The 12,798-nt window shown below is 38.0% G+C and overlaps 1 protein-coding gene across 2 annotated transcripts in view; it reads right to left on the minus strand.

The window, feature by feature from the left end:
• Window positions 1–6,847: 6,847 nt before the first annotated feature.
• The window catches only part of LOC123750243 (phosphatidylserine synthase), a 33,303-nt gene continuing 27,352 nt past the window's right edge, over window positions 6,848–12,798 (minus strand). For both annotated transcript variants that reach the window (XM_069333721.1, XM_069333714.1), the window contains exon 8: window positions 6,848–11,835. In XM_069333721.1, coding sequence (XP_069189822.1) covers window positions 11,644–11,835 — 192 coding nt within the window. In that variant the 3' untranslated portion in view covers window positions 6,848–11,643. The remainder of the gene's footprint in view (window positions 11,836–12,798) is intronic.

Raw genomic sequence — 12,798 nt, forward strand, 5'->3', positions numbered from 1 at the left:
TCCAGTATCAATACAGCAACTGCAGCCAAACCCGGTCTAGTGGGTAAACCACACAGTTTAAATTAAGGCAGCCACACAACCGCTCGAGCTGCCAACAAGAGATCCGAGTGCTCCTCAAGCCAAAATAATGTAAGAAAACAACCACACTAAGACTACCAACCTTGAGTCCCAGACCAGACCCAGTTGCAAACGAATTGCAATGGAACCAACTGGAGCTTCTGCCAACTGACCAGGAACCCAAACCTCACCAATTGGGAAAGAAATATGATCCCTGACCCACAGACAGGCAGGCTGGCTGGGAGCTAGTCATTGAGTTAGGCCAAGAAGCTGATCCCCAACAGATAAAGCCGCGACATCATGACCAGCATCAATCTGCAAAACATTCTGACCACCAAGTTCAAATTAAAGGGAAGGACCCTAAAGCTGTAATCAAGATGTCCTTTACGAGAACCTAGCCAGTTCCTGAACCCCAGATGAATTGGGATACCTCAATACACATCTTAAAGGTCCAGAAACACCAACCCATCCTGCAGAACCAAACTGCTCTTACTGAATATGGTCTCACAAATGGACAAAGAGGGAATGAAGCTGTTTAAAATTACGAGGTTGAGAATAATTTGAAGATCTAGTAAGTCCCACTTTGAGACCGGGAATAAATCTAACACCTGCCACAAGGAGAGTGTCAGCTCAACCACCTCCACATTCAATTGACCCACAATGCCCTTGTGGCACAGCACAGTAAATGGTTGAGTCCAGACCCCAAGACATCAAAAAAGGGATTGAAGACCACTCCCACTGAAGGACCTTCGACACCAGATGAAACGACAAGGCACCACAAGTCTAAGCATGGGAGAAAGCCCTCAACTGTCCCCACACTGTACCGTTAAAGGGGCAAGTTGCAAAAGAACCAGCACAAAGCACGTCATTGACCAGCTGCCTCCTGGAAAGACCAAGAACTGCTCCTCTGAGAAGAGGAAGCCAGGATTGAAATCAGCATTACAACCTAAAAGACCAGGCACCACAAAACCTCTACCTCGACCAAAAGGAACCAAGGCCCAAACCTCCAAAGACCACTAGCGTGCTAAAGAACAGAACCCAACCGTGGATATACCTGCATCAAAGCCTGAAAAGCAATAGCCACAGCAAAGAGATTCCAGGAAACCACCTCCTCCAGAACCAGAAGAGAAGTGGATTGGAGGGAAAGAAAGACCAAGCCAACTCCAAAACATGGAAAAAAACAGCCTCCTTACACATCAAATGAGTGTCAGAGAAATCCAAACAAATTCACACACAACATACACTATAACACTAAATAAAGCTTCACTAGCCATTTATTTGGTTGAAGTTGCCAGTATCACAGGCTAGGGAAACTAAACTCACCCAGGAAGTATGACAAAATGGTATAGGAGAAAATGTACACAATGGTTTCATAGCCATGTCATAAGATACATATAAAGTGTGCCATATAAAATGTTGCAGAAACAATGTACAAACCATTCATTTCATTATTACCTAACAAATTCCCGCCATACACGTAATCACAATAAAAAAATATTAATACCTGTATTAAAAAACATCGATCACAATAAACCAAATAAACATTTAGTCTTGTAAATGAACTAATACTAATATTATGCACACATGTCAATACACAATGATGACTGCTTTAATAATTGTCTAAGTAATACGTTTACTGTAAGAAAATACAAATTTGACTGAAGATCTTTAAATATATGCTATACCATTTTCAGTCTGAGGCCTTCTGACCATGTTTCAATATTTGTATTATTCTTAATTTTAAAGACTGGGGTATATTCTGTCAAGAACAAGACCTTCATTAACTGACTTCTTAAATGTCCTTCTAGCTGAGCGAGAGCATTGTCGAGACCATATGGTCACTCATCCAGTTACTGGTAAGATCCAAGAGCATTTAACTTGACTGAACACGGTAATGCCCAAACGATGAGTCACAATAACATGGCTGAAGATATGACAACCGAACCACACACCAAAAGATGAAGAGACGACGACATTTCGGTCCATCCTGGACCATTATTAAGTCACAATCGACTTAATAATGGTCCAGGATGGACCGAAACTTTGTTGTCTCTTCATCTTCTGGTGTCCAGGTTTGGTCATCAAGGTAATGCCTACATCATCTACAGCATGCTCAGTTTCACTATCATAATATTAAACTGCATTCACATCAATTTGGCACAATTGGGAAATACTGCATGTAAGACAGGATGCTAAAAAACCAAGATTAAACACATCCTTTCCTAGAGATGTCTTAACTAAGTACACTTAGTAGTCTCCTAGAAAACATAAGTTTCACTTAGCCTTTTTTCTCCCCCCATGTCTCTTACTTTTCATCACTCACATGTACTTGACTCGTTGATAAACACTCTACATGCTGGTGTAATTGTTACACTAAAATATAAAGTGCTTTAAATTCTGCCATCCAGGATTATTCCCCAGACAGCCGGGTGTGGAAAACCCACTTGTGTCAAGCTTGGAGCACAAGGCTACTATCCCCAGACAGCCGGGTGTGGAAAACCCACTTGTGTCAAGCTTGGAGCACAAGGCTACTATCTCCAGACAGCCGGGTGTGGAAAACCCACTTGTGTCAAGCTTGGAGCACAAGGCTACTATGGTCATCAGCATCAAATAATGTCATTAATTTGCTAAATTTTAGATCCATTTTGAAATAATTTGAATGGCCATTTGTCTACATGTAACAATAATTAGTAAAATGCAAACTTTTGTGAACATATTGCACTTAATTCAAAATTAATTCACAAAATAACATACACTGATAATACCAATAATAATAAATAATATATAATAATAATTAGATAATAATAATACAATAATAATAGTTTTGTTGTATGTTGTAATCAAATGTTATGCCTACAATAAGATTTACATACACAAAATAATTATGCTGTTAAATAGGGATTGAAAATATATATAAATATATATAAATATATATAAATAAATAAATATATATATATATATATGTCGTACCTAATAGCCAGAACGCACTTCTCAGCCTACTATTCAAGGCCCGATTTGCCTAATAAGCCAAGTTTTCATGAATTAATGTTTTTTCGTCTACCTAACCTACCTAACCTAACCTAACCTAGCTTTTTTTGGCTACCTAACCTAACCTTACCTATAAATATAGGTTAGGTTAGGTTAGGTAGGGTTGGTTAGGTTCGGTCATATATCTACGTTAATTTTAACTCCAATAAAAAAAAATTGACCTCATACATAGAGAAAAGGGTTGCTTTAGCATTTCATAAGAAAAAAATTATAGTAAATATATTAATTCAGGAAAACTTGGCTTATTAGGCAAATCGGGCCTTGAATAGTAGGCTGAGAAGTGAGTTCTGGCTACTAGGTACGACATATATATATATATATATATATATATATATATATATATATATATATATATATATATATATATTATATATATATATATATATATATATATATATATATATATATATATATATATATATATATATATATATATATATATATATATATATATATGTATGTCGTACCTAGCAGCCAGAACGCACTTCTCAGCCTACTATGCAAGGCCCACTTTGCCTAATAAGCCAAGTTTTCATGAATTAATTGTTTTTTGACTACCTAACCTACCTAACCTAACATAACCTAACTTTTTCGGCTACCTAACCTAACCTATAAAGATAGGTTAGGTTAGGTTAGGTAGGGTTGGTTAGGTTCGGTCATATGTCGACATTAATTTTAACTCCAATAAAAAGAAATTGACCTCATACATAATGAAATGGGTAGCTTTATCATTTCATAAGAAAAAAATTAGAGAAAATATATTAATTCAGGAAAACTTGGCTTATTAGGCAAATCAGGCCTTGCATAGTAGTCCGAGAAGTGCGTTCTGGCTACTAGGTACGACATATATATATATATATACATATATATATATGTCGTACCTAGTAGCCAGAACGCACTTCTGAGCCTACTATGCAAGGCCCGATTTGCCTAATAAGCCAAGTTTTCATGAATTAATTGTTTTTCGGCTACCTAACCTACCTAACCTAACCTAACCTAACTTTTTCGGCTACCTAACCTAACCTATAAAGATAGGTTAGGTTAGGTTAGGTTAGGTAGGGTTGGTTAGGTTCGGTCATATATCAACGTTAATTTTAACTCCAATAAATAAAAAATGACCTCATACATAATGAAATGGGTAGCTTTATCATTTCATAAGAAAAAAAATTATAGAAAATATATTATTTCAGGAAAACTTGGCTTATTAGGCAAATCGGGCCTTGCATAGTAGGCTGAGAAGTGCGTATATGTGTATATATGTCGTACCTAGTAGCCAGAACGCACTTCTCAGCCTACTATGCAAGGCCCGATTTGCCTAATAAGCCAAGTTTTCATGAATTAATATATTTTCTCTAATTTTTTTCTTATGAAATGATAAAGCTACCCATTTCATTATGTATGAGGTCAATTTTTTTTATTGGAGTTAAAATTAACGTAGATATATGACCGAACTTAACCAACCCTACCTAACCTAACCTATCTTTATAGGTTAGCTTAGGTAGCCGAAAATGTTAGGTTAGGTAGGTTATGTAGTCGAAAAAGCATTAGTTCATAAAAACTTGGCTTATTAGGCAAATCAGGCCTTGCATAGTAGGCTGAGAAGTGCATTCTGGCTACTAGGTACGACATATATTATATATATATATATATATATATATATATATATATATATATATATATATATATATATATATATATATATATATATATATATATATATATATTTATATATATATATACATATTTATATATATAGGTCATCAGGCCTCTCTTTTTTGGTGCCTCCCTCTGTGCTCTCAAAAAGAAGGACGAAGGAATCAGGCCAATCGCTGTTGGCAACACTCTCCGACGCCTGATTGCCAAGGCTGCTACGAGGGTTGTCAGCCAGCAAGCGGCTGAATTGCTGAAACCAATCCAGCTAGGATTTGGAATCCCCCAAGGCTGTGGGGGATTCCAAAGGAAAAAGCTTCTCAGAACTGTAAGAGGGGTAGAAGCTTTTGTCACGTGGGTCAAGGATTTGCAAAACATCGGAAGGGGTCCTCTCCACGGGGGCAAGGATGGAACAACACGAGGAGAAATACTGGCAACATGAAACGAGACAACCATACAGAAAAAGAGAGTTGATGAATGGGAACAGGATAATGATCAAAGCACAACATAAGCATGAGTGAAGATGTTGTAAAGAACCGTGCGAGGTAGCGATGTCAGAAACAATCACGACGATCCTGTAGAGACAGGACGCCAAGAGTAACCTCACAAGGGTTTCTAGCTGCCCTTCAACCCTGCCTGGTCTCTTATCCTTCTGCAGTGAATTTTTTGCTTAGGAAAGAGGATCTTACCTATTCTCTGTTGATGTTTGAGCTTGATTCCTTGGTTTCTCCTTTCCAGGAGCACTTCAAGTCCTGTTTGAGTCCTTGGATGCATCTTATTCCAGGTTTACATCATCCCGTTACCTCCCTTTTTCGGCAAGGTTGGACCCGTTTCAGCTCCTCTTGAGGGATCAGGACCAGTTTCCTTGACAGACTCGACATCTTTTGAATTCAGGTCGGCTTTGGTATTTTGGTTGCGTTATGAGGCTCCTCATTTTTCCTTATTTGTGGAAAACCCAGTTTGTCTTGGGGACTTCACCCATGTCAAATTTGGCATGAGACATATCTTTTGTTTTGATGTCAGGCAAATACAAAATGCCCTATCTCATTAAATATATTGTTTAGTAAGACTGGAAATTATTGAAATTCATGCAATTACTTTTTTTTTGAGATATATACAAAAGTTGTTACATTCTTGTACAGCCACTAGTGCGCGTAGCGTTTCAGGCAGGTCCCTGGAATACGATCCCCGCCGCATAGAATCGTTGTTACAACCAAGTACACATTTTACTGTTGAAACTTTTCACTGTGGTCTCCCATTAGGCAGTCACCCCCATGCTTCCACTTGTCACACAACTGAATAATCACCAACTTCCCTCTCCCATCATTTTACCTTTGTGTTTGTGTGTCTTTCTCTGACTCCTCCACGTTTGCTGTTTACATTGGTTTATGTCTGTCTCCTATTTTTTGCCTCCATATGTTATCAGACAAATTGTTAATCAAGACATTCATCCCTTCTTGTATATTTCATTACATTACAAATGCTCTTACAGTATACATGAATTTTGTGGTGGTGCATTTAACCCAATAACAATGACTTATTTTCTCTCTCCTCTTTTATTGTTCCTATTTTTCTATAATACAACATTTATTAATTATTTAACAAACCAGTATGTGTTAATATGCTGTACTAGGCATAATATATAATAGGCATTAACGGAGGCCTGGTTGGTCTCTACCAGGCCTCCTTCAGGTGGTGAAAACTTTGCAGATAACTTATACCTGTCACTCAAAGCACTGAAGTAAACACCAAAGACCTCCCTTCACAAGAGACAACACTGTGTTGAATGAGTAGCTCCTCAAACCCGAAGAAACTCGGCACTAAGCAAAGCATTGTCTATAATTATTTACCAACATTTCCTGGTTTACTTCATCTGTCAAATTATATTGGTACAACTTTTTATTGAAAGACCTGAGCAATATTATAAGATAATTTGTTAACTAGTAGATATTGTATTTCTCATATGAATCCAGCATTACATGTGCATCAGTTTAAACTATCATTACAGTACTCCCAGGTAAATCCTCAGTTACTAATGAGGCACATTATAAGTCACACGCATTTTGCTGGACACTAAATAAAATATACAGTATAAATACTGATAAAGAAAATTCTTTAATACCATGGAATAGTAACAATGTACATATTAAACGAACATTTGGCACTGACTAGCAATATAAGATGAGAGCCATAATTATCCCTACACCTACTTTCTATTGATCAAGATTAGAAAGTGATATAAAGAGTCATTATACATGTGATAAGTCTAAATGCCACACCTACAATATAGATACATTTGGCCAGTAATCAGAACGTTCTACTGCCCATTATCAAGTAGCATGTCGAAACATACGCAAAATTAAGGCAGACTACCTACTAATAAAAAAATTAATTAAATATTATTGTTATACAGTATTATTCACATGACTATAATAAAAAACAATAAAAATCTATGTCCTTGAACAATCATTTAAATACCAGTAAATTACAAAACTGTAGATGTATACTGTAAACAAAAACCTACCACTGATATGTAACAAAATGCCTTGGTGTCGTTGACCACTCAGTAGCTACCAATGCTACAACCTGGGAGCAGCCAAGTCTTGTCTTGGGGAACACACCAGGACTCTCTAAGACCTACAAACACTTATCTTGAGCCTAGGGATCAGAGCCTGGAGATCGTTGACCAGAGTGGTCTGGTCAACAATCAGAGATTGCTAAAGAACCAAGCCGAAGACCCAGTGCTGCAAAATCACCACCCAGATAGCAGCCCCTGGCAATCCTGGATTTTCAGCCAATCAGAGAAGCCATTCACACTCCACCATATAACACAATCTCCCAATTCCCATGGAGGAGAGAACAGAGTAAAGATGGGACATTACCGAGCTACCCACCAAAAGGAGCCTTCATTACACTCAATGTTGGAATTTTGGAAATGAATCTTCAGGATTTTCCTGATGTAATCTTATCACAGATCTTCAGCAGAGAAGCCAACCAAACTGAAAAAGAAGTAACCCCTAAAGAAAACAGAAATGACAAACAGGGTTGACCTACAGGAGGAAACGACAAAGGGACAGGCCAAGGAGCCAAAGAGCAGAAAATCAGAGCCAAGGAACTGCACCAGGAAGGAAGTTCAGAAGCCCTCCAACCCCCAAAACACAACAGCCAGAAAACTAAAAAACATCCTTATGGAAAACATCTAACAGAAAATGGCAGAGACCACATCTGAAACAAGAGGCCAGAACGACCATCAGCGAAATACAACCCAAAGACTGGAGACCCATCCGGTTCAGCAACCACCTGCCAGCAAGACTGAAAACCACCATGGTTTTCAGTCCAGGACTATCCCCCTCATACACACAATAACATCTAACACAACACACCTCCACCCATATTAACATGACCCAGTACTAATAGGATCTACAAGGCCCATAGGCCACTGGGCTAACATGGCTCATCAACCTTGTCATCAACCCTATATCAACAGGACCTACACGTCCACTGACACCCAGTTCAGAACACCCCAGCATCAACCAAACCAACATGACATGAGACCAGGCATCAACCAAGCCAACATAACATGGCACCCAGCATCAACTAGACCAACAGGGCTTAATGTCAGCCAAGAAAACTATGTCTTAATCTGCTCTGACAATCATGACACAAGACAGGCCACCAAGCAATTCCCATCAACATGCCTCACAGAGGGACCCAAAAACCCATGTACTCTATGAGGAAGCAGCTCATAAAGAAGGCAACCCAAATCCTGCAAAGATGATAGCCTGTGAGTGGCAGGAAACCAGAAAGCATGGAAGACAACACTGGCTACAGCAGCTGGAGCAATCTGGCAACACAGGACACATGTAAGGTGGATAGCACAGAATTCACACATGATGCAAAACAAGGAACAAATCCAAGCCCCACATCAAACTATTCTTCCAAGGAAAGTTAACACCACTCAGAAGTTGAATGCTGACAGAGGACTCAGTACAGCCAAGATGGAAGTGAGTACTGCTCAGTACTCACTTTCCCCTTCAGAGCAGGAGAGACTGCTGAAATAGAGGGAATACAGAGAACATATACGGTATACATAGACGCGATAAAGCACCGAAACTATTGGGATCGTCTCAAAGCTCTCCAAATGTATTCACTAGAAAGGAGACGAGAGATATGAAATAATATAAACATGGAAAATACTGGAGGGCCAGGTCCCAAATCTACACAGTAAAATAACAACATACTGGAGTGAACGATATGGAAGAAAATGCAGAATAGAACCAGTGAAGAGCAGAGGTGCCATAGGCACAATCAGAGAACACTGTATAAACATCAGAGGTTCACGGTTGTTCAACATCCTCCCAGCGAGCATAAGAAATATTGCCGGAACAACCGTGGACATCTTCAAGAGAAAACTAGATAATTTTCTTCAAGAAGTGCCTAACCAAATGGGCTGTGGTTGATATGTGGGCCTGCGAGTCTTTCCCAGCAACAGCCTGGTGGACTAAGCTCTCACAAGTCAAGCCTGCCCACAGGCTGGGTTTTGGGAGTAGAAAAGCTCCCAGAACCCCATCAAGCAGGTATGCCCCGGTTGTGCACCATACTTGTGAATGGCTTGGCTTGTTGGCAGAGATCCTAGGTTGCCTGGACTGCCATTTGGTGTTGGGCAAGTGTACCTAGGTGGCAAATTTCAATAACAATGATTATTTGTGTTGTTCCCTCTTAACCTCTTTGAGTAGGTCAAATTATCAGAAAAACCATATTAACCTTTATGAAGACAAAATCTTACAACAAAAATTGGATCATAGATTAAGTATACAGATTAAGTAATGTAAAAAAACTACATTTCATGTGTAATACTAGTTGACATTAAAACACTTGCAAGACCCAAAAATATAACACAGTTCATATTACATACATTTATCTTTCCTTTGTTGTTATTCTGTACTTGAATTTCAATAAACTAATAATTTAAATGAAAATTAAAAATAAATACATAGCACTGAATGATTCCAAATGCCTTAGCTAAATAATATACTCCTGATTAAAATAAACACTACAGATGAAAACTTGATTAATAATAAAAGCCTTACCTTCATATTAAATAAAATACACTGTATGTAACTAATTGCCATAACTGGCAATCCATTAAGTATACCAATAATGCTACCAACAATAAAAATGGTAGTACCTGTGGTAATAGTAATAATAATACTATATAACAATACGTACATAATAATAATATACACTTGGACAGGTTGGCACCAAATATAAAATCATGCTGGGCTACAACAAATATAAACAATTATACACAGGACAACTTTCCAAGATGTCAGGGACCCCTGCACAAGGCAGTTTCTGTTTGACACCAATGAAGCTTATTTTGAGTCTGTTTAAAGCTTTATTTCATTCTTAGTTTTATGGGGTGAAATATGTGCAAACACTATTTCTACATCTATTTTCAGTATCTACAATTACAATTACATTCCAATTCTCTGTACATTTGGCTTTACGATTCTCGTCTCATCCCCGATACATCTGATTCACTCTCTATTTGCCACAGTGATGTTAACTTTTGTCTTCACAACTGCTGTTATTTCTTTAAGCAAGCACTTAGCAGCTGCTTCATTCTACACAGTAGCTCCGCTAACAATGACACACATGGTATAGGCGTTAGTGCTGATGCTCCATATTTGGCTGTAGAGATCAAACTAACTAGATGACGATGAGTGTGAGAAGAACCAACTTTACTTGAAGTCTCACACTTGAGTGAGAGAAGTGGAGTAACATGATGATGATGATGATGTCATATACCTGAGAGTGAGGAGAACTGAAGTAATTTGATGTTGAAGCACTGTAGCTTGCATGTAAGGAGAACTGTAGCCAAGTGATTGTGAAACATTATACACACGGTGTATGTATGTATGTGTGTGTATATTATATATATATATATATATATATATATATATATATATATATATATATATATATATATATATATATATATATACACACACACACACTGCCATCACTATATGATGCAAAATACACTGTACAAAAAAATATTAGGAACAATATACAAGTCAATATGAATATTATTGTAATAATCAAAATCATGCTCACAAATATCGAACAAATGATTTAAATGTATCAAATGTGTTCCCCTCAAGTTGCACTTCATGGAGAGAAACTTCCATGTAAGGGGCACGTACTTACACCATAGTACACAGCATATCACTCAAAGCCGCACACAAATAACTACAATACTGCGTGTTCACTCCATGATCATTAGGCTATCTCTCTCATATATCTAAATACTGTGCTGTATTATGTATTTTGTAAATATTAATGCACAATATAGTGGAAGTATTTCCAGGGAAATAAGACTAAGACTACATAATGCTGCAGCATCAGCTGATACCGAAAGATTTCCTCGTGAAACTACCACAGTAGAGATTACTGTATTCACTTACCTAAGAACAAAGAAGAGTTGAATGATCAGATTTTACATTGACAACATCTGACAACATACATATTTTTGCTAAGCAAATTTATAAAACAAAATTATGGCCACATAACTTTCTTCGTAAAAACTGGCTATTTGATTGTACTTTCAGAAACATATATCACTAACTTACACACCATCTAGGCAGCATTTGGTTGGAGCCCATCATACTTTATTCTGCCATCTACATGAAGGTGAAAGGCATCCATGAGACAGATTTCTACATATGGAAACCCATCAAAAGCTGCTATAATCGGGGAAATGCAAGAACATTATTTTATGGGCAGCATTAAACAAAATGCTCATAAATATTACTGAAGTAGGTACAAAATTGTACACTTGTATCCTAATTAGCTGGAATCAGACATCTCCAGCTACCAGCAAAGTTACTGATCTAATCTGTTACTTCGCCTCAGTTGAGGATTTTTTCTCCTGCGCTGTACTTTAGCTGGTCCCTCGGCCTCATCATCACTGTCCTCATCTTCCGGAGTGCTGAGTGTTACAGTCTTACGGGGAAGAGACTGAATATACGAAGACACCCGACAGTCAGTTTCCGTGTCTTCATCAAAAGAATCTTCCTGTGAAAGAAATAATTCTCAGCTTTAGTTAACTACTTCATTAATACATATTAGCATTCCACACACCCCCAGTCTGCCAGCCTTTTAAATTCTCAAGTACTCGAGATTGAGATGTAACAATCAACTCTATACAGTGCAACATCGGTTATTTAGATCAATTGGTACCTCTGGACATTCAAAAAAACTGAAATTCTGGACAAGTGACATTGGGACTACCAGGCTGGTTGTGAGGAAGCTTCATCTCTCTCACTACACCAGCACTGCTGAATAATCTATACCATTTCACAACTTTTTTATTCTCACATAAGTAAATATTTTATTCCATCCATATTTCATGTTATTTACTAATAGAATAGCTTCAATATGATACTTTGATCAAGAGAAATGATGTTCATATTGAACTATATGGTTAACTTACATGATTCAAATTTCAAGTTATTTATACCTCCTGGCATTACAAGATCATGTAATGTATTGTGTATATGTCTACCTTTATTCATAAAAAAGTGAGTAAGGATTAATTAAATAGAAATATTGAAGGGAGTACAGCTGCAGCAGTAAGAGTGATGGAATATTGGTTTGTAGTTGGCACCTTTTACCCCTCATTCTCATGCCATACCCCCATCACTCCTCACTAAGGATATTGTGACGATAATCTCCTACAAGAGATTGAGCCTGCTCTTCCCTCCAAAATTACGTCTTCACAACTATATAAAAGACTATGGAAGAAATGTCCAACAACGCCAACAACACCAGCACCAGCAAGGCTTGCCAGGGTGAGCAGAAACGTATGCAGCCCGCCACCTGTTCGGACCCAAATCACCAAACTACCCGTTGATCGCTACGGCTCCGCTGATTGGTCGCCGGTCTGGCTGCACCTGCACTCGCCCCCAATACTACCTGATGTCTGGGGTCGCCCCAACATCAGTCCTCAGAATGTTCCGTGCTTTCGTAGCCAGCACT

This window comes from Procambarus clarkii, chromosome 4, assembly GCF_040958095.1.
Source record: "Procambarus clarkii isolate CNS0578487 chromosome 4, FALCON_Pclarkii_2.0, whole genome shotgun sequence".
Taxonomy (NCBI): domain Eukaryota; kingdom Metazoa; phylum Arthropoda; class Malacostraca; order Decapoda; family Cambaridae; genus Procambarus; species Procambarus clarkii.